The sequence below is a fragment of the Diceros bicornis genome, chromosome X (genome assembly GCF_020826845.1).
Source record: "Diceros bicornis minor isolate mBicDic1 chromosome X, mDicBic1.mat.cur, whole genome shotgun sequence".
NCBI classification, from domain to species: Eukaryota; Metazoa; Chordata; class Mammalia; order Perissodactyla; family Rhinocerotidae; genus Diceros; species Diceros bicornis.
Window position 1 is genome coordinate 2456541 of NC_080781.1, and position 22444 is coordinate 2478984.

General features: G+C 40.6%; 1 protein-coding gene across 1 annotated transcript in view; it reads right to left on the bottom strand.

Moving 5' to 3' along the window:
- Window positions 1-838: 838 nt before the first annotated feature.
- The window catches only part of PRKX (protein kinase cAMP-dependent X-linked catalytic subunit), a 94372-nt gene continuing 72766 nt past the window's right edge, over window positions 839-22444 (bottom strand). The window contains exons 6-9 of the mRNA XM_058535381.1: window positions 18645-18702; window positions 8940-9017; window positions 5955-6103; window positions 839-3747 (exon numbers count right to left, since the gene is read on the bottom strand). Coding sequence (XP_058391364.1) covers window positions 5978-6103; window positions 8940-9017; window positions 18645-18702 — 262 coding nt within the window. The 3' untranslated portion in view covers window positions 839-3747; window positions 5955-5977. The remainder of the gene's footprint in view (window positions 3748-5954; window positions 6104-8939; window positions 9018-18644; window positions 18703-22444) is intronic.

The window sequence follows — 22444 nt, forward strand, 5'->3', positions numbered from 1 at the left end:
AACACAACTGTTCATGTGCTTTTCTTCTTGTTTTTGGTAAGTGGACATCATCCACTCAAGCTGAACTAATTAATCAGAAACGGACACACGGTACAATACACAGAACTTGCTCAATGCATGTAAAATACACGCTAGATAGATGGACCACCGAGAAAAGAACAACCCAGCGTCTCTACAGATCTCTACAACTGGAGCAATCAAGGGCTTCTCTGATGGCGTTAATCTGGGGATGCAAAACCAACTGGATGGAAAAAAAAAAATCCAACCAAGTTCTTTCGCTGCCCTAGTAGCTGGAGTGAGGATTTTGACGTCTTAATGGAATTTGATGTAGCATGAAGCGCTCACCTGGGTCGGCAGCCCTCGGTGCCCACAGAGTGGTGCATGCGGGTCTGTAGTTAACAGCGTTGAGCCATATTTTCACAGTTAAAGTGGTCCAAGATCTAGAGGCAACTTAGGTCAACATAGCAATGGCAATTGCATTCCACATCACTCAACTGTTTAGCGCTACTGGTGATTCAGTCATTGGTAACAAGTTAGACATTAAGCATAGATGTACAGCATGAAACAACACGTACTCGACACTGATAAACATGCTCCATGGGCATGGGTGGGAAGTGGAGTTTTAAAGCATCGTGATGGCGTGAAGTGGGCACTTGTAACTTGTTGCTGGGGCTCCTTGCGCATTCTGTCGTGTCGACAGCAGAAGTCACGATTTGCCCATTGTTGCAACAGACACGTTTACACTGAGCAAGATTTTGACTTCTATTGTGGAGGTACTAGAAGTCGGCCAATGCAAACATATGATGTGCTATATGACCAGGGTGATTTTATTTCCTATCAAAGCAGGCTGTGACATTCCCCTAGGAAAACATAACCCACCTCAATATACTTCTTCTATGCAAAATATGTATTTCCTAAAGATTTTTTAAACAGTGTTCTTATTTAAGAAAACACTGCCAACTCACAAAATTGCGTAAAACCAAATAAATCTATGATTTTTTGGATCTGAATTTTGTGATTATTTTCATGAATTTTCTTCAAAACTTTGCACATTGATTATATTTGATCAGATACATGAAAATTTCAGAATGCCCCCACTGAGTAAACTGTTTTTCAGTTATATGTATGAGCGTTTCGTGTGTTTAGGACTCATTTTGACTAAACCAGTCTTTGCATTATGTCACACCATTTAATTTACAGCCCAGCAACAGGCAGTTAGCACATGGCATGTGCCACTTTGGATACTGAAATGGGCATGACTGTCGAAGGTGAATTTAACACCAACAGGTATTCTTGCAATTCTTTTTAATTTTTAATTTGTTTTGTATGGCTGATGGCTGATGACAATGTTTTTAAGGATTACATTAATATAATAATGCATTCAAACGTTTGTTTTTCCTGCATATTTGTTCAAAATTAAGGCAATGCATGTTATGCTTTCTTGATGCTATTTTCATCTCATATTAAATTATGGACAGTAAGAATTAAACCTAAAAATATACATATGGCTCAATGTGTCTATGCATAATTTTTTATTGTGTTCAAGAAGGTGTTTCATTTATTTTTTATATTTTTAAGCAGAAGCCTCCAAAATAATAATAAAAATAATAACTTAACTTTATAGTCAGAGGACATGAAACTTGTTTTTTCCTTCTGGGTCCATAGCTCAGTGCACAAAGCCACTTTGCCGACTTAACCTTCTAACATTCAATGATGAAATCATTCAGAAATTGCATGCTAAGTTTTTAGTCAGTTTTGGCTCTCCACTTAATCCAAACAGAACTGAAAAGTACAGACTGAATACAGTTCTGTTGGAACGTTTATCCAGAGCGCCCTTTGAAAATAATTTTTCACGGAGTTACTCATTGTGAAGAATGTACTTTAACAATCTTGTCCTCACTCTCCCCTACTGAGTTGATTTCTATCTGAAGAACAGGTCATTTATGAGAAGGGAGGGGAAATATTTAGCATCTTCATTTTCACTGTCTTTTAAAGCTTTTCTAGGTGTGCAATTCTCTTCATTTCACCTTCAGTACACATAGCCCTTGCCTTCTGATTTGTGAGTGGAATCCAGCCAAATCTGATAGGCACGGAAAAACAACATCGGAGGCAAAGAACCTGGCAGGTGACTCAAGAAAAGCTGAGCTGCAGAGGCTGAGGGGTACCCAGCCTTCTGTCTTTCTCCCTGCACCCGCTCTTACCAACACACCCCCAGGGCATACTCTGCCCTCATCCTGGCTGCCCAAGGAGCTGGACCTTTCTGGGAAGAGGATGAGAGAAAAGTGATGGTGCAGAAGGAGGTATTGGAGGTCTGTACGGGTGTATCACTGAAGGCTCTAGAAACCTACTTCTTAAATGCACAGACCTCCATTGGGAGGTCACGGTTGGGACCTACGACCACATACATAACAGATTTGCGCAATTCTGTTTTTCGAGCTGAGTCAGGGTCAAGAGAGAATGGGCAGCCCATTTAGACTGGACAGCAAGGTTTAGAATCAGGAAGGAGAAGCGTAAGAGAGAAGGAAGTGAATTCTGGGCAGTACAGTCTCTAAGGATCTCTATGCATGCCCTGTTTCTGCAAAGTCCGCTGTTTAGCAACACACCCCTCGTGGCCCACTCCGCATCTGGTTTTCATTAAGTCAGTTCTACAGGGAAGACACTGCAGAGGACTGTACCTTCATGACGAGGTCTAAAGAGCAGAAAATCTCACCCACCAATAATTCTGCAGAGGCCCATCTGATTGATGAGATGAGAGTGTGTTTAGATGGACTCAAACGGAACATTTACAAGGAGAAATGAAACTGAGCAGAAACAAGCGAGGTTAATTTTTACTACTCTGAACGCTTACATCCTAGAGGGCATCTGCTTCTTACTTTTCCCAAAACGAAAGGTAAAAGAAAACCTTTGCACGAAGGTGGTCCGTGCGACTGAGCCAGTATCGAAACGCATTTGTTAGCTTTGGGAGGTGCGTTTTGTTCAAGAGATTTAAAGTGGAATTTGAATAGGTAGCCACGTCCTTCTCGAGTACAAAATTTTTGAATGTGCTACACAAAATTTCTTGAATGCATTACATTCTTTGAACAACTTGAATGGTCACTGGCTCATCTTGGACTAAAATGCAAATCCACGTCTCCTTCCCTTTCCTTCTGGTTTCACAACCTAAAATGACCAGATATGAAGCACTAAAGATATCGGATGTGGACCCCCACAAGACATTTTCCTCACAAGTAACTATAAAATGCAGATAAGAGGATAAAAAAAATCCACACATCATCTTTTTTAGATTTTGTCCCCAAAAGAACAGATTCTTGAAAAAACATTTGAAAAATAAAAACCGTAGGCTCTGCAAAGTATGAACATTTACATCGCTGTACAATTTCTGTGCCCCAGTCACATCTTTTTACACACACACCCACATACGCACGCACACACAATCTGTGGTTATAACTGAACACGTTCAGTTCAAACTTATAAAGTTAAGTCTATGAGAAATACCAAGACATCACAGTAGGAACACACACTAGAAGATCAGATAAAATCTACAACCAAACAATTTTTCATAATTTCCTACTGTGTAGTCGATTTCCAGTTGCTTAAATAATGCAGGGTCCACGAATTTCTCTGATCTCTTTATATACATCCGGGCGTAGATAAATGTGGAAATGTCCTCATCACATCATGAAGATGTCTCTTCAGGTCTCCTTATGTGCAGCTCCTTGTCCCAGGCAGGCTCAAATCTTCCTGTTTCTGGCATGACATAAGACAAAGGATTTTGTTAGTTTTTAAATAAGGGGGTATATTTTGCAATCACCATAACATACAGAAAGCAAACTTCCCTTTGAAATTCTTCTCGCAAAGATCCACAAGGCTGAATTCTAAGTGGGGGAGATGACTAATAAAAACAACTGAACTGTACTTTCAAGGCAGGTTTCAAATGTTATTGATGTCCTCATCCACAGAATTATCCATCCTCATTCACGCGAAGAAGGGAGATTAACTGCAAAGCAAGACTGGATCCCTGTTTCAGTGTGCTTCACTGAAGAACCTACAGCTAGACCCAGTGTTTTATTATGAAGCAGACTAAACAGCAAAGTACAGTGAGTCTTCCAGGCCAGCTGTTGTAACATTCTCCTCCACATGCTGAAAAGCACACATGGGCATTCAAAGATCAACGGTTAAGTCATACAGTTATCCATCTGCTCTGGAGTGCAGTAATGAAGTCGAACTCGTTTCTCATCTATGGGAGAAGATTTTGCTTCGTGAAGAAATATCTTCTTGCTTGGAATCGTCATATCTAATCCCTCTTGGCTGAAAACGCCAGACCTTTGTGCCACTTCACGTGAAGATTACTGTCAGTGAAATCACTGAGACAGGTTGAAATATTAATGTGTCTGGTTCTTCGAAGATGACAGCAAAATCCAATCAGTTGAATGAATAGAAAGCAATGGGATCATGAAATGACCTCTTGATTTCCAGGGGTTCATCAATAACATCCAACAGCGCCCCCACCATTGGCCAAAGTACATTAGAAATGATTCCACAGAAAAATCCCATTTACATACACTTTTCCAAGACAATACAGTGCTCTGAGAAAGGTTATTCCTATCTGTGGAATCTCCTTACATGCTAGCTGGTGCAGCTTTTGTGAAAAAAACTATTTATTCACTGAGGATAAGAAAAAATCCATCGGATGGCAGCTGTTTCTTTTAAGTAAATTCCGCACTTTCTATATTAGAAAAAAAGCTCTCTTCTTTTGGCTTATCAAGAAAGGGTTCTTCACTCTAAAACAAACCAAGTCTTTTAATTACTTAAAGATTGCTGGACAAAAATAATTCATAAAATGTTATGGGCAAATTTGACAAAATAGAAGCAACTGAGCAAACCAGGAAAAAAAAAGTGAACAGACTCAGGAATATTTTATGATTTTTAAAACCCGCAACTGGAATTCACTAGCACTGAAGAAGCTGGAACAGCTAAAGACACTCTTCATTTTAAGAAAACCAGTCAACATCATAAAAGCGATCATCATGTTGAAAGATTAAAATACGTCAAGAAGACATGATACTTTCTCATGAATATGGCCATCTATTGCCCTATTATTTTTTTCCTCTATCATTTTAACTTTTCTCCACTGTTCATCTCGGTATTTCCATAGAAACGGCAGTAGAGACTGGAGGTTTCTCATGGGCGATGTGAGTCCCTCCCTCCCAGGTCTCAGCAATGGTGTCCGTTGCCAATGGTGTTGACGAGACAACTATTTTTCCCATACCCATAATTGCCATCGGTGAAATAAAAATGGGAAAAACAAGATATGTCAAGGAGACATCTCATTGGCAATATTTGTGACCAAGCAAGTTAGAATTGGAGAGCTAACTGAAAGACCTTTACCACCCATATTAAAAAAAAAAAAACTAGACCTTCAAAGTCATAGAGTCACAGACTCTATAGTCAGAGTCACAGACCTTTAAAGGTTCAAAAAATAACAGACGCAAAGTCACTTGTTTTAAATCTCAGTTAAGCCTAGCAAATTCCATATGACATGTTCTCTAGTGACAAAAGGAGACCCAAAAACTTGTTGAAAATACTTGTTAAGTGTTCTCAGGGTGCTGGTCTGGAACTCATGGTTTCTAGAATGCAAGAATTCAGGATTTCTCACCAAAAAAGCTGTCTCTCTCCAAGGTTTAGGTGCACGGATCTCTATTTAGACATACTGGTTCTGTCCCTGTAGATTTGTTTGGGGACTGGGATGCTGGACACGATGCTGAGTAACACACACCTTGAGTAACACACCCTGGGGTGTTTATTACGCCGACACGTGGAAGGACTGTGTTGTGCTCTGCTCCACAGCTTGTGTCCGAACGGTGAGGGAAGCACCACTCAGTCAACACAACATCCCCTTGATGTGGGGTCATGCCAACCTCACTGGTTTTTAATTACTAAAAATAAGCATATACCTTCCGGATGTGGATTCCTGTCCTCAGAAATTTTTGAAGACTTCCAAATCTTTCGGTGACACCGGAGGGGCCGTGTTCCAGTCATTCTCAGGATAAGCTTCGAAGTTGGAGGTATCGCCCTCGCCGCATACTTTGGGCACGATGGGGGGCTACAAGATCGACCAAGACACAAAGGCACAGTTAGAAAGGAACAGTTCGCACATGGATAGTACGTACATCCCTCTACCTCTGTGACTTCACATAAAAATTAAAATGAGTTAAAAAAAAACACAGCACAAAGTTGTCCTTTCTTTATAAACATTGAGCTTGGAATTAAGATATTGCAAATGAGGCATCAACCATCGGGAGGAAGAAGGTACTCAGAACTTGCCTCTTAAATTCCAAAATAGAGAACCACATGGATTGCTTGTTACATGCAGATTCCCAGGCCTGCCCCAGTTTGATCAATTATGATGTAGCTGGTCCAGGCTCCAGACTTTGGAAAATTCCAGAAAGATGGAAAGAGAACCAGACTTAGGTTTTAATATCAACAACGCCAAGCCTCAATCCTGTGTCAATAAAATGAGGCCACTGGGATTGATAGGGCTCAGCAAACTTTTCCCGTAAAGGACAAGTTAGTAAATATTTCTGCATGACTACTTAACTCTGTCATTGCAGCGGGAAAGCAGCCATAGACAATACGTAAATGAATGGGTGTAGCCGTGTGCCAATAAAACTTTATTTATAAAAACAAGTGAGGGGCCGGATTTGGCCCTTAGGTTGTACTGTGCTGACTCCTGGATAGATTACTGCTCTAGCCACGTCCAACCCAAAGATTCTGGAATGCACACAGATACCAACTAGTTTTCTCTAATCCTATGAAACTGCTAGGTTTTGTTGAGAGCCTTCAACGTGTGTGGTGAGCACCATGCTTCTCCCCAGCCCTGCAGGACTGATCACAACCTGGGTGTTTCAACAACAAGAGACTTGAGGCTCAGTGATGCTAGAATCCTCAAGTCAAGTCTAGGACAAGAACCTAGATGAGGCAGCTGGAGAATCCTGATGGAGAATTGGCATGTAAGTGGATTCCAAAGGGAGCATTTTAACTTCTGTGTTGACATGAAATGGGTCAAATTTAAGTTAGAAATAACCTATGTTAAAAAAAAGAAAACCCTGCTTGTTACTACCGCATGATAGGATTAATCAGCAATTACAGTGTGTGCACCAAAGTGCAAACAGCATCGAGCGGTCAGGAGGAACCTTGAGTCTCAGAGTCTCAGAAACATAAAAGAACTTCAGGAAAAGGGTGTCGAGTTCTGAGTCGACCCAGAAATATCACACCATGAAGCCGACGTAGTGAAGTGTGTGCTTTATACACACTCAAGACAATTTCCATCACAAAATGGTCCAACCCACGTGTGAACATATCTTACGTTGGTTCCATAAAAGATTTATAAAGATTTTAAAAAGTCACAGAGTAACTTTAATGGTGTCATTTCCTTCTTTCTTTATGCTTCCATCCAATAAATGAGCTACATCTATAAACTAGGAACTATGAGTGAAGAGACTGGGCATGATTCTGGCCTTCAGGAAATTTCCAGCTTAATCGATGGCTCTAGTGCAGTATCTCCATCTTGGCTGCATGTTGAGATCACCCGGTGAACTTTGAAAAAGTTACAACAATGAAATTACACACAGCCACCTCTTTTTAACCATCACTTTGGCAAAAATGCAGAAGTTGTACAGCTCACTGACATCGAGGCTGTGGGGAAAGAGGCACAAAACTCTCCAAATTCTCAAAATTTGAATTCTCAAAATTCAAATTTTCATCCTCAAAATATTTCCCTTGGAATTGCAAAAGGATGCCATTTCTAAGGAGGAATATTTTGCAAAATTACCGAAATTTCAAACGCATCTATTTTGACCCAATGATCTCATTTCTGGAAACTCATGTTCACACAAATGGAATGTATGAGATTATTCTTTGTGGCAGAAGATTGGAAACAACCAAGTGTCCATCAGATGAGGTCTGGTTAAATGAACTATGGTAGAGACACATGAAGGAGTATCATGTAGTTTACAAAGAGTGAGAAAGCTATTCAGGTTTGTGGAAAGATCTCCAGGTTACATTGTGAAATGAAAAAGGCAAGACTGGAATGTTGCATGTATGACTCTAGGTTTTGGGTAACAAAGAGGAGAAAAGAAGAATATGTCTATCCATATGGGTTTATAACAGCCTAAAGAAACTCTGGAAGGATACACAGAAAAATCTAATAAAAGTGGGTACCTATAGGTGGCTGGGAGGGGACAGAGCAAAAGAGAATGAGACTTGGCAATGCATACCTTTTAATATGGATTTGGTTTTTGAACAATGTGAATACATTCCCTACTCAATTTTTTAGAAATAAGTCAATTTAATACAATGAAATACTGAAACGTTAAAAGCGTTGACATTGGTGGTCTGGGCTGACTCCTATAGTCTGGGCTAGAGCCTGGGTATCAGCATTTTTAAAGTCTCTCCGTCAACTTTAAAGTGTGCAGGTGAGAACACAGCTATTGAGGACTCCTGTCAAAAACACATTCAGTTCAAAGAAAGAAGAGCCACAGAATACTCTCCCTCTAATGTACCACCATCACTGCGTAATATCTGTAAGTGCTAGAGACATACTCTACCTGTGTTATTTCACATATTGTCCCCCATTAGAAAGCGGGCAGGTGAGACTCATCATGGTCACAGAGCTACTGGGGGATGGAGCCAGGTCTCAAAAAGTCTGATTGCAAAAGCTGGGGTCTTAACCCACGTGTAGGCGCCTTGTTAGCGCTAAGATATCCACTGAATAGGGACCTTGGCTTATTAACAATTTGAGATGACTGGCGGTATTGTACAAATTAATTGTGTATCGACCGCAAACGAAGGAATGAGTCACAGCGTCAGAGTCTGCCCCAGTGAATGAGAGCTCAAGGACGCCGGGTTAGCTAAGAGTTGCCCATCTGCATGTGCTGTACCTTCAGTTTCCTTTGGGGGACAACCTCCCAGTCCACAGATCGGAACCACCGATGTCGTTTCACGTCGTCTGCTCCATTCTTCAAAAGAAAGATGCATCATCAGTGCACAGAATTTTGACAGGACAGGACAGAAAGTATTCCGAAGAATCTCTACATTTTTTAGTATAGAAACAAACAAAAGTTTGCTGTGCTTTGAGTAATTGTCCGTGGAGTGTGAGCTATTAGGAAAAACTGTAAATGAGGTTGTTTGTGTTTTGGTTGCCTTCCTTTATGGTAGAAACAAATCCAGTCATTACGCTCATGCACATACTACTCTGGACCCGAGACCAAAGTATAAGTACAGTTCAGACCCTAAACATGGAATCAGACAGATACATAGTAATTCCTGAGTTTGTCATTTGTTTTCATCTTGACAATTTCCTTTGATATTTATTACCCTCACCTTATAGACATAGAAACTGAGGCTCACTGAATGATGTAATTTGCTCAGTGTTGTCCAGCAAACAGGTCACATGACTAGGACTCAAACTAAGGAAGCCCAACTTCAGAGATCTTAACAACCACCCAACATGACGTGCCAATTCACAATGTGTACTAAGGTCTGTCTACTTTGATCTCAAGTATGGTGCCAATGGCCAGTGGGCAGAGATCACTGCCATCAGGACCTCTGAAAAACCCTCCCAAGTTTTTGGCCTTCAACTGCATACTTCTGCCTTTTTATGGCACTTGTAACTTTTTTTTTTTTTTTGGGTGAAGAAGATTGGCCCTCAGCTAAAATCTGTTGTCAATCCTCCTCTTTTTGCCAAGAAAGACCGGTCCCTGAGCTAACATCTGTACTCATCTTCCTCTATTTTGTATATGCGATGCCGCCACAACATGGCTTGATGAGCGGTGTGTAGGTCTGCGCTGGGATCTGAAGCTGCGTACCCCGGGCCACTGAAGCGGAGCACGCTAACTTAACCACTGCACCACTGGGCCAGTCTCTGTAGCAAGTTTTTTAAATCAATTACATGTGGGCAGGTAGAAGATAGAAACGTGTGACCTCTGTGATATAGGAGCCAGTGCATCAGAATTTAACATTAAGTTTTTATAATGTGTATCAGTTCATATTTTTTAAAGTTTTTAAAGTTTTTATCCTCGACAAAGAAAATTCTCAGTTACCATATCCATGAGAGGAAAGAAACAGTGATGTCAGTTTTTTCTACTTTTTCCCTATCCTATTATTTTGACAATTCTTTTTCTTTTCTTATTGGAAAAAAATATTTTTCATCCACATCTAAGTTGAACAACAAATGTCTGTTGATCATTACTCTGAGGGATGCTGAGAGAAGGCAAATAAGACTTGAAGTTTACTATGAAATAGATCAAATTCTAGTATGGATACTAAGGTATTATGATATCTAAATATCTAGATGTCTAGATAGGATGCATAGATGGATGGATGGATGGATGGATGGATGGATAGATGGATAGACAGGGAGATGATAGATAAATGGATAGACAGATGATAGATAGATAGATAGGTGATAGATGGATAGACAGATGATAGATAGATAGATGATAGATAGATGGATAGATAGATAGATAGATACACAGATGAAAACATAGAGAGATGGTAGATGATAGATGGATAGGTAGATAGACAGTTGATAGATAGATGGATAGATAGATGACAGATGGACAGAAAGATGATAGATACACAGATAGATATATAGATAGATAGATGATAGATACATAGATAGATAGAGAGATGACAGGTAGGCAGATAGATAGAAGATAGATAGGTAGGTAGGTAGGTAGGTAGATAGATAGATTCAACAAATATGAGAGGAAGCGAAAGAGAAAGTAAGTGGTAGAAATTTTCCAAGCATGGAAGACAGAGCAGTGTCCGTGAGGATGAAAGAGTTAAACACAATGGGTATGCTTCAGAAGAAAAAGGAGAAAGACTCCAAATGAACAAGCACCGAGAGGAGAAAAACTGCAAGCTGTGCTAGTAAAAGGCATATGGAGGGGGTGGTTAACCCATCACAGATGGTGTTGAGAGTTGATCATGAATCCAGTGAATCGTAAGGTGAGAAATGCAGGCTGGAGAGGAATCTGGAGGCTGCTGAATGCCAACTTAGGGCTCTTGGGCTCTCCACTACCAACAACAGACCCTTTTTCATAGAGAAGTGAGAGAACTGATGGCAAAAGCCAATGATGGGGGTGTTTGCAAAGAGGAAGCTGCAACCACCACCCAGGATGCAGGGACACACCCTGACCACGGATGGCGACACAGCACAGAAGGGAGACACGGTCAGCCTTGGCAAAAGAACAAATGTCCACGTAGGCTGTACCTGCCGCCCACTGCTTACTACTCGGGAACATATTTTCATTTTAATTAGGCAGTTTCTTTCGCCTCTTTCAGCCAATCTCCCCGTCAGGAAGCCCTACCCACACCCTAAGTCCTAGCTTGTATGTTTGTGAATGTTTTTTCCAGATTCCCTTCATTGGAAAAGCTTGTTCTTCCCCACCCAGGATGCCTAGGGCAGTCACTGAGCTACTCCCAGCCAATTCTACATGTGGGTCATCTGCATTGTCCCTGAAGGCCTGGCAAGGAACGCTGCTCACTGCTACACGTTTGTGGCATTAAAACCGGACTTGTCCACTTACACGAAGAGCTGTGGTGAGGACAATTCCAGACCATGCCCCAGGATGGACAGGCTCAGAGGAAACCCTGTGGGCACCCAATGCCCTATTTCTACGCATCCTTCTCCACAAATCCAAACTTCTCTAAGTGGACCGGCTCATCTCCCCAGGCCAGCCTTCTCTACGTCTGTTTGGTTGTGTGTGATAAATGAATCATTCAACACTGGAATGGTCAACAGAGCTTCATTTTTATAGGATCTTCCATTGGAAGCCAACACATAAAAGTGGATAGGCAAAGTATTAAGCCTAAAACTAACAGTGGGCTCAAAAAGAGTTTTTGGCACACAGAACATCCTGTAGTTAAGTTTTCTGCAAAATGTCCACATGAAAGAATTAATTATTTTCTTTGTTCCTTATATGAAATAAACACAAATATCGAATCATTATGTTGTACATGTCCACTAATATCATGTTATATGTCAATTATCCTCAATGAAAAAAAGGGATGACAGTGTTCTCCTTGAAAAAAACAAACAAAAAAGGCAATACTGAAAGAAAATGCAAGTAACAAATCAGAGTGATGACATAAAATTGTAGCAGCTGAGAGAAGCAGAGAAAACACAACTCATCTCTATGGGTTTTGGGTTCTTTATTTGAGCGGGTGTGGTGAGGGTGTCTTTCCAAAATCCCATAATCCCAGTGTAATCATGAGATAAACATTCCACAAATCCCAATCGAGTGGAATTCTACAAAATAAGCGACCAGTCCTCAAACTATCAAGGGCCTCAGAAACATGGAAACTCTGAAAAAATGGCGAAGACGAACCTAACGAGACCTAAAGGATGATTAAATGCAACATGGGGTATGGGATGGGATCCTTGGACAGAAAAAAAAGAGATTAGAGAAAGTTTAAGGACATGGAAATAAAGGATGAACTTGAGTTAATAATGATGTGTCCATACTGGTTCATGAACAGTGCCAGAGGTCCCACACTAAAGACGTTCATCATAAGGGAAACTGGTGTGAGCATATGAGAGCTCTCTGTACTATCTTCTCAATTTTTCTCCACATCTAAAACTCTTCTGAAAAATAAAGCTTATTAAAAAACTAAGGACAAAAGAACCCGAAAATAAGTGACAAAACAGCAACATTAAGCCCTCATATATCAATAATTACCCTAAATGTAAATGGATTGAACTCCCCAGTCAAAAGATACAGAGTGGCAGGATGGAGTAAAAAGCAAGACCCAACAATATGCTGCCTCCAGGAAACACATCTCAGCATTAAAGACAAGCACAGGCTCAGAGTGAAAGGATGGAAGACAATACTCCAAGCTAATGGCAAACAAAAGAAAGCAGGTGTTGCCATACTCATATCAGACAAAGTAGACTTCAAGATAAAACAGGTTAAGAAAGACAAAGATGGGAAATATATAATGATAAAAGGGACACTCCATCAAGAAGACATATCACTTATAAATATCTATGCACCCAATATAGGAGCACCAATATACATACAGCAACTATTAACAAACCTAAAAGGAGACATTAACAACAACACAATAATAGTAGGGGATCTTAATACCCCACTTACATCAATGGATAGATCATCCAGACAAAAAGTCAATAAAGAAACAGTAGATTTAAATGAAAAACTGGACGAGATGGACCTAGTAGACATATACAGAGCACTCCATCCAAAAACAGCTGACTACACATTCTTCTCAAGCGCGCACGGAACACTCCCAAGGATAAGCCATATGTTGGGAAACAAAGCAAGCCTCAATAAATTTAAGAAGATTGAAATCATAACAAGCATCTTTTCAGATCATAATGCTATGAAACTGGAAATGAACCATGAAAAAAAAACTGGGAAAGTGACAAAAATGTGGAGATTAAACAACATGCTACTGAAGAACCAATGGATCATTGATGAAATTAAAGGAGAAATCAAAAACTATCTGGAAACAAACGAAAATGAAAATATGCCATACCAAACCATATGGGATGCAGCAAAAGCAGTCCTGAGAGGGAAACTCATAGCGATACAAGCCCACCTTAACAAACAAGAAAAAGCCCAAATAAGCAACCTTAAATTATACCTAACAGAACTAGAAAAAGAAGAAGAAACAAAGCCCAAAGTCAGCAGAAGGAGAGAAATAATAAAAATCAGAGCAGAAATAAATGAAATTGAGACCAAAAAAACAGTAGAAAGGATTAATGAAACAAAGAGTTGGTTCTTTGAGAAGATAAACAAAATAGACAAACCCTTAGCCAGACTTACTAAGAAAAAGAGAAAATGCTCAAGTAAATAAAATTAGAAATGAAAGAGGAGAAATTACAACAGATACCACGGAAATACAGAGGATTATAAGAGAATACTATGAGAAATTATATGCCAACAAATTGGACAATCTAGAAGAAATGGATAAATTCTTAGACTCACACAACCTCCCAAAACTGAACCAAGAAGAAATGGAGAATCTGAATAGACCAATCACAAGTAAAGAGATTGAAACAGTAATCAAAAACCTCCCAAAAAATAAAAGTCCAGGACCAGATGGCTTCTCCAGTGAATTTTACCAAACATTCAAAGAAGATTTAATACCCATCCTTCTCAAACTATTCCAAAAAATAGAGGAAGATGGAACACTTCCTAAATCATTCTACGAGGCCAACATCACCCTGATACCAAAACCAGACAAAGACAATACAAAGAAAGAAAATTACAGGCCAATATCGCTGATGAACATAAATGCAAAAATCCCCAACAAAATATCGGCAAACCAAATACAGCAATACATTAAAAAGATCATACACCATGATCAAGTGGGATTTATACCAGGGACACAGGGATGGTTCAACCTCCGCAAATCAATCAACGTGATACATCACATCAACAAAACAAAGAATAAAAACCACATGATCATCTCAATAGACGCAGAGAAGGCATTTGACAAGATACAACATCCATTTACGATAAAAACTCTCAACAAAATGGGAATAGAAGGAAAGTACCTCAACATAATAAAGGCTACTTATGACAAACCCACAGCCAAGATCACACTCAACGGGGAAAGACTGAAAGCCATTCCTCTGAGAACAGGAACGAGATAGGGCTGCCCACTCTCACCACTCCTGTTCAACATAGTACTGGAGGTTTTGGCCAGAGCAATTAGGCAAGAAAAAGGAATAAAAGGAATCCAAATAGATAACAAAGAAGTGAAACTCTCACTATTTGCAGATGACATGATTTTATATATAGAAAACCCTAAAGAATCCATTGGAAAACTATTAGAAATAATCAACAACTACAGCAAAGTTGCAGGGTACAAAATCAATCTACAAAAATCAGTTGCATTTCTGTATGCTAATAATGAACTAACAGAAAGAGAGCTCAAAAAGATAATACCAATTACAATTGCATCAAAAAGAATAAAATACCTAGGAATAAATCTTACCAAGGAGGTGAATGACCTACACAATGAGAACTACAAGACATTATTGAAAGAAATCGATGATGACATAAAGAAATGGAAAGATATCCCATGCACATGGATTGGAAGAATAAACATAGTTAAAATATATATATTACCTAAAGCAATCCACAGATTCAATGCAATCCCAATCAGGATCCCAATGACATTCTTCACAGAAATAGAAACAAGAATACTAAAATTCATATGGGGCAACAAAAGACCCCGAATAGCTAAAGTAATCCTAAGAAAAAAGAACAAAGCAGGAGGCATCACAATCCCTGACTTCAAAACATACTACAAAGCAATAGTAATCAAAACAGCATGGTACTGGTACAAAAATAGACACACAGATCAATGGAACAGAATTGAAAGCCCAGAAATAAAACTACACATATACGGATAGCTAATTTTTGACAAAGGTGATAAGAACATACAATGGAGAAAGGAAAGTCTCTTCAATAAATGGTGTTGGGAAAACTGGACGGCCACATGCAAAAGAATGAAAGTGGACCATCTGGTATCACCATTCCCAAAAATTAACTCAAAATGGATCAAAGACCTGAGGGTGAGACCTGAAACTATAAACCTCATAGAAGAAAATATAGGCAACACACTATTTGACATTGGTCATAAAGAAATCTTTTCGGATGACATGCCTACCCAGACTAGGGAAACTAAAGAAAAAAATAAACAAGTGGAACTTTATCAGATTAAAGAGCTTCTATAAGACGAACGAAACCAGAATCAAGATGAACAGACAACCCACCAGCTGGGAGAGAATATTTGCAAAACATACATCTGACAAGGGGTTGATCTCCATAATATATAAAGAACTCACACAACTGAACAACAAAAAAACAAACAACCCGATCAAAAAATGGGCAGAGGAAATGAAGAGACACTTCTCCAAGAAAGATATACAGATGGCCAATAGGCACATGAAAAGATGCTCAACATCACTAATCATCAGGGAAATGCAAATCAAAACAACACTAAGATACCACCTCACGCCTGTTAGAATGGCTATAAGCACCAAGACAAAAAATAACAAATGTTGGAGAGGATGTGGAGAAACAGGAACCCTCATACACAGCTGGTGGGAATACAAACTGGTGCAGCCTCTATGGAAAATGGTATGGAGATTCCTCAAAGAATTAAAAATAGAAATACCCTATGATCCAGCTATCCCACTACTGGGAATCTATCCAACGAACCTGAAATCAACAATTCAAAGAGATTTATGCACCCCTATGTTCACTGCAGCATTATTCACTATAGCCAAGAAGTGGAAGCAACCTAAGTGTCCCTCGACTGACGATTGGATTAAGAAATTGTGGTATATATATACAATGGAATACTACTCAGCCATAAAAAAAGACAAAATGGTCCCATTTGCAACAACATAGATGGGCCTGGAGCATATTATGTTAAGTGAAATAAGCCAGAAAGAGAAAGACAAACATTGTATGATCTCACTCATATGTGGAATATAAACCAACACATGGACAGAGAGAACTGTATTGTGGTTACCAGGGGGAAGGGGGGTGGGGGGTGGTCACAAGGGGTAAAGGGAGTCATATATATGGTGACTGACAAACAAAAATGTACAACCCAAAATTTCACAATGTTAAAAACTATTAAAACATCAATTAAAAGAAATTATTAAACCAAAAAAAAAAAAAAAAAACCTAAGGTGACGGAAGTGGGTGGGGGGGGGGCTTCTGGTCTTGGAGGCTCCCCCATGCTACAATTCCACAGCCCTTATCATGCACGCTCTGACATGCCATAGAGATGTGATGTTGCTGGATTCTTGGCTCTTCAAGTTACAGACTCGCTATAACAGCTCTTATTGATGATACGATTTCTAATGCGGCAATGTAAAGAAATGAAATGGCAAGCGATGTCAGCAAGGTTCTATCTTTAGGCCTACCTGTGGGTCTCTCCAATAATTTTCACCCTATTTGTCATAAAATGTCAGTAACGGGTGAACAGCTGATCCGTATCATAGATTTGTTTCCTTCACCAGTAATGTCCAGTAAGTTAGTTTTCAATCCCCTCCTTAGAGACCTGAACATATTAGTCCATGAATAATGTGAAGGACAAATCTGGCCACTGTTATGGACTGAACTGTGCCCGCCCCCCAGCAAAGACACGTTGAAGTCCTAATCCCCAGTACTCGTGAATGTGACTTTATTTGAAAATAGGGTCTTTGAAGATGTAAACAAGTTAAGATGAGATCATTGGGTTCAAAATCCACTGACAGTGTCCTCATCAGAGACAGAAGAGGAGACACAGACACAGAGGAGAAGCCACGTGGAGACGGAGGCAGAGACGGGAGGGAGGCGGCCACCAGCCCAGGGATGCCTGGAGCCCCAGAAGCTGGAAGAGGCAGGAAGGACCCTCCCCTGGAGCCTCCGGAGGGAGCACGGCCCTGCGACCCCTTCATCTCAGACCTCTGGTCCCCAGGACTGGGGGAGGGTGATGAACTCCTGTTGTTTTAATCTCTCAGTTTGTAGACCTTTGTTACAGCAGTTACAGGAAACAAATACACCCACATAAACAGAGATGCTCAAGAGATCTGTGGGAACCAACTCTCGTCCATGGGTCTATGTGTCTCTCAAGACTACAACAGACAGGGTCAGTGCCCTGGTCCATGAGTAAGTCCCTCCACGAAGGTCTAGAACTAGAAATAGCTAAGATGTCCATGGATTCTCTCAAATTCAAGGGTGCCAAAACAGAACCGAAACATGTGTATAAGATACCACACCATTTAGGCAACAGTTGGTCCCTCATATATATTTCCCTTCACATGAAAAGTTTATGAAAATCATACATGTACAACTTCTAAAATAATGATTAATTCACACACAAACATGTACACCACGTTTATAGCAGCACTATCATGATAGCTAAAAGGTGGAAACAACCCAAATGTCCATCAAGAGATGAATGGTAAACAGGATGTGGTCCATCCATACAATGGAATATTAGTCATGAAAAGGAACGAAGCACTGACACAGGCTACAACACGGATGAACCTTGAAAACATCATCCTGAATGAAAAGAAGTCAGATGCGAAGGGTCACATACGGTATGATTCATTTATACGAAGGCTCAGAATAAGGAAATCTACAGAGACAGAAAATAGTTAGTGGTTGCTTAGGGCAAGGAAGGATGTAAAGATAGGGGAGCCACAGTTTAAGGGTATGGGGTATCTTTTTGAGGTAATGAAAATGTTCTTTAAAATTGACTGTGGGGATGATTGCACACTCTGCAAATACATTAAAAACCACTAGACTGTACACTTTAAATGGGTAAATTGTATGGTACCTGAATTATATCTCAATAATGCCGATTAAAAAAATAAGAACAAATAAACAAAATCATGACTCATAACTTCTACATCTCTGTGGAGTCATTTGCTCGTTTGGAGAGAAGAGGAGATGGGGTGTAGACCCAGTTTGATTCTGCATGCCCAGGAACCCAGACTTCAAATTTGGGCAACGACTAAACATGAATGCTTTTGTTGGTATCTTTAAATATAAATGATAAGAACTTATAAAGGATACAACTTACTATATATGGACACACTCACTGACCTTCATGTTCCCCAGTCTTCTTGTTCTGTCAACCACAAGCAGTTTCTTAATGAGGTCTCTAGACGGGGGAAGGAGCAAAAATATGTTGATACGGACGCGAGCAAAGACAGCATGTCAACCACGATAGTATCTACCCACTATGCACGCATCTGGCCAGCGGTTCAATTTTCATTTGGGCTAAACATTTTCCGGCACTTTCTTACCGTTATCGGTTCCTAAATAATTTATGCAGTGCTGAGCTGTGCACACACAGGCACTGAGCTAAGGGGAAAAGGTTGATTAAATCGACAGAAAACGGGGCTTTGAATACGAGCATGAGAAAATATGTGCCTGCCCTGGGGACTGTGATGTTTCACTTAAAATATATCTGTCAGGCTGTCCCCGCCAAACAGAAGACGTCTGCTTTTACCAAAATAAACGGTCACGCTCTGCCCTGTGGGTTTACTTATTTATGGGATTCTTGTTTTACAATGCTCGCGTTCCCGTTAAGTGCACAAATTATTGCGAGTCTTTTAAAGTCTGCTGGTACACATAAACTATCCTCCTAAATAACAGACCCTGTCCGAATGCAGCAAGGCAGTCCCATCAGGATGGGAAGTTCAAGGTAAGTTTTAAGACTTCCAGAGGATACGCTAGTTCTAAGAGGAGCAGTTGAGGAAGTAAAAAGTATAAGAAGTGGATGTGTGTGTTCGTATATAACAGGTAGACTCTATTATGTATGATAATGTCCAGGCATTTCAAGCTTATATGGATGTCCCCCAGGACAGTCAACAACCCGTGACCAAGCGTTAAGCATTTAAGTTTCCTGACGCAAATTATGCCCCGGGGTGAGGAGCACAAACCCAGACTCAGGCCATGCCCTGAGCTCTGTGACCAGCCGGGAAGGCTCAATGAGTCTGTTGACAACCCGAGCCCACGGAGGTAAATATGAGGGTCCAGGGACCCAAGGTCCCTCACGCCGAGACTGTGACTCAACCAGGTTCCTACTGATCTCAAACTTCTGCAAGAAACAGCTGTAACCACAGAGTTTCCCAACGCTACGCATCCTGAAGAAGGATGGGAGAACTTCCAGACTTCCCAGCATCTCTGTCTCTAAGTGAAAATCTGAGAACATCGGCTCGCCCAAGGCTTGGATTTTGTATCCGTCTAATACGGAGACAAGACTCTTGAGCAGGTCACAGGAATATAGGAGCACTGAAAAATTAGATACCTTGCCAGTACTCGTTGAGTTTCTCCTTCATTATTTTGACATTCCAAAAAACAAAGCAAGATCACCAAACACCATCCTCCCAAAACAACCCTAAATAAATGCGGTTTTTTCCTTCTTTTTCCCTATTATTTACCCAGGAGTGCATATACTTAAAGTTCCCTATAGTGGGGTTATAGAAGAATGAAGGTTTGTTTAAAATACAAAATCAAATCCATGCAAAACAGCTCAGTCCTGAAAGCAAAGGGTGCAGATGAGAAGGGGCCACTCAATATGGCAGAGCCATATAGGAACTCTGGAAGTGTCTGGGACTGCGAGAGGGTGCCTCGATCCTGGGACAGGCTCTGTGTCCACCGACAATCCCTTGATTCACTGTGTCTGAAATTCTAAATCTTATTTCCTTTCCTGGTGCCGGCTGGCTTCTCTCTGATCAGATGCTTTCAGACAGGAGAAACACTCGTAAATATTAGTTCTACCAAGTTGGCAACAAGCCCCAAAGCTTTTTTTTTTCCTTTTCAATTATGTATATTTCTATAAGGAATCTTAAGTCTCAATCCAGAGAGACATGTTCCTACGCAACAAGTTGACGTGGTCAAATGCGGAGGTTGTGCGAACCGGCATAAGAAGTTAAGAAACTGAGAGTCAAAATTCTACCATCATGGCCACCCAATGACAGTAATTTGGATAAGAAATGACTCATGAGGGTCCTGCTTCTCAGCCAACTCATTAAGATCTAGCCAATAATGGAAAGAAGTGATGTTTAAACTCAATCACCATTTGCAATCATCAATTGCATCAAAGGGTCCCAGGTTCCTGCTCTTGCTGAGCCCCCACAATGGAGATATGGGGGTTCCGGGACTGGAGGGAGGGACCTGGGGATGCTCAGAGGAGGAGGACTTCAGACCAAAGGATTCCAGGGCAGCCATTGCTGGCTGTCTCTTCAAAATAAACAATGAGGAAAAGCAGGGGACGTGGCTGAAGACCAGACTTAACATAAGCGTATGTTTGTTCTATTTCTGTAATATCTTCCTTTCCACAAAACGTTGGAAACCTACTCAATATGTTCATATGACTGCTCTGAGCCTTTCATATCACGGACTGAATAAATGACGTAAGATTGTATGGATCGTCCCTTCTCTGGGGAAACTTCTCCTGGAAGAGTTTAAGTCATTGCTCACAAGAAAAAGGGCAATAAATCTGATGAGCTTCTGAATTGCCTAAGACCTTTAGGAGAACTTCAGGACCTACAGGAGAAAGAAGCTGATTTCAAGAATGCAAGAGACAGAGGGTCCACGCTTATTTCACCTGAAGCAAGTGCACCAATGGCAACACCTGTCACTCCCACCATGGACGGCATACCGCCAATGGGTGTCTGAGCCAGGGCAGCAGATGTTCACACCCCACAGATTTACCCAGAATTCCAGGAGGTCTAAGGTGACCATCAACTGGCACATCTGCCAATGGGTGTAAGTAGATTTGAATCCAATCTAATCATTGGCGAATTGTTGATAAATATATAACTCCATTTTAAAAGCGTTTTGCTGTCCATTTGAAATAATGGCACTCAATTCTATGGAATTTGGACTCTGGGAGAGAAATCCTGTACGATATTTTTCGTTTCCTTCTAGAGCAAGTAAACTTTTGAGTGTTGTATCTCCCTTCACACTTCAACTATCTTACCATTCACTGGATAGGGTGTCCCTTCTAGATGTCTTATTTTATTTTACTTTTTTGGTGAGGAAGATTGGCCCTGAGGCAACATCTGTTGCCCATCTTCCTCTTTTTGCTTGAGGAAGATTGTCCCTGAGCTAACATCTGTGCCAATCTTCCTCTGTTTTGTACGTGGTTCGCTGCCACAGCATGGCTGATGAGCGGTGTGTAGGTCCACGCCTGGGATCCGAACCTGTGAATCCTGGGCCGCCAAAGTGGAGCACACAAACTTAACCACTATGCCACCGGGCCAGTCCCTAGATGACTTATTTTTCAAATGGAGCCTCCTTTTCTTGCTAAAATCTTTGAAAACCTGCCTGGTGTGTCAAACACAACACAAGCCAAGAGAAATACTGTCTTCTGTTCAGACTGAGAATCTCTGGTTAGGGTGAGGTACATTCACCACTAAGAAAAGCAACTTGATGCAGCCAATGGACCCAGTAGCTGATCCACAGTCGTGAAATAAGTTTTCCCTGAACCCAATTTCCACGGGATACTTTTAAAAAATTAGCAATAAAGGGGCCGGCCCAGTGGCGTAGTGGTTAAGTTTGCTAGTTCGGACGCTGGGCGCGGATCTACACACCGCTTATCAAGACATGCTGTGGCAGGCGTCCCACATACACTGGCAACAGATGTTAGCTCAGGGCTAATCTTCCTCACCAAAAAAAAAAAAAAAAAAAAAAATTAGCAAGAAAAGTTTAGTTCTCAATTAAACGCATTTAATTCCATTTTGTGACCCTATCAACTCATCTGGAAAATACACAGAAACAACTAGAATTCAGGACTCATTATGGTGGAAAATGGCTAAAAGGTGACCAGATGGATAAAGGGATCTGGAAAACCAAAAACATGCTTATATTTTTTGAAGATTTTTATTTATTTA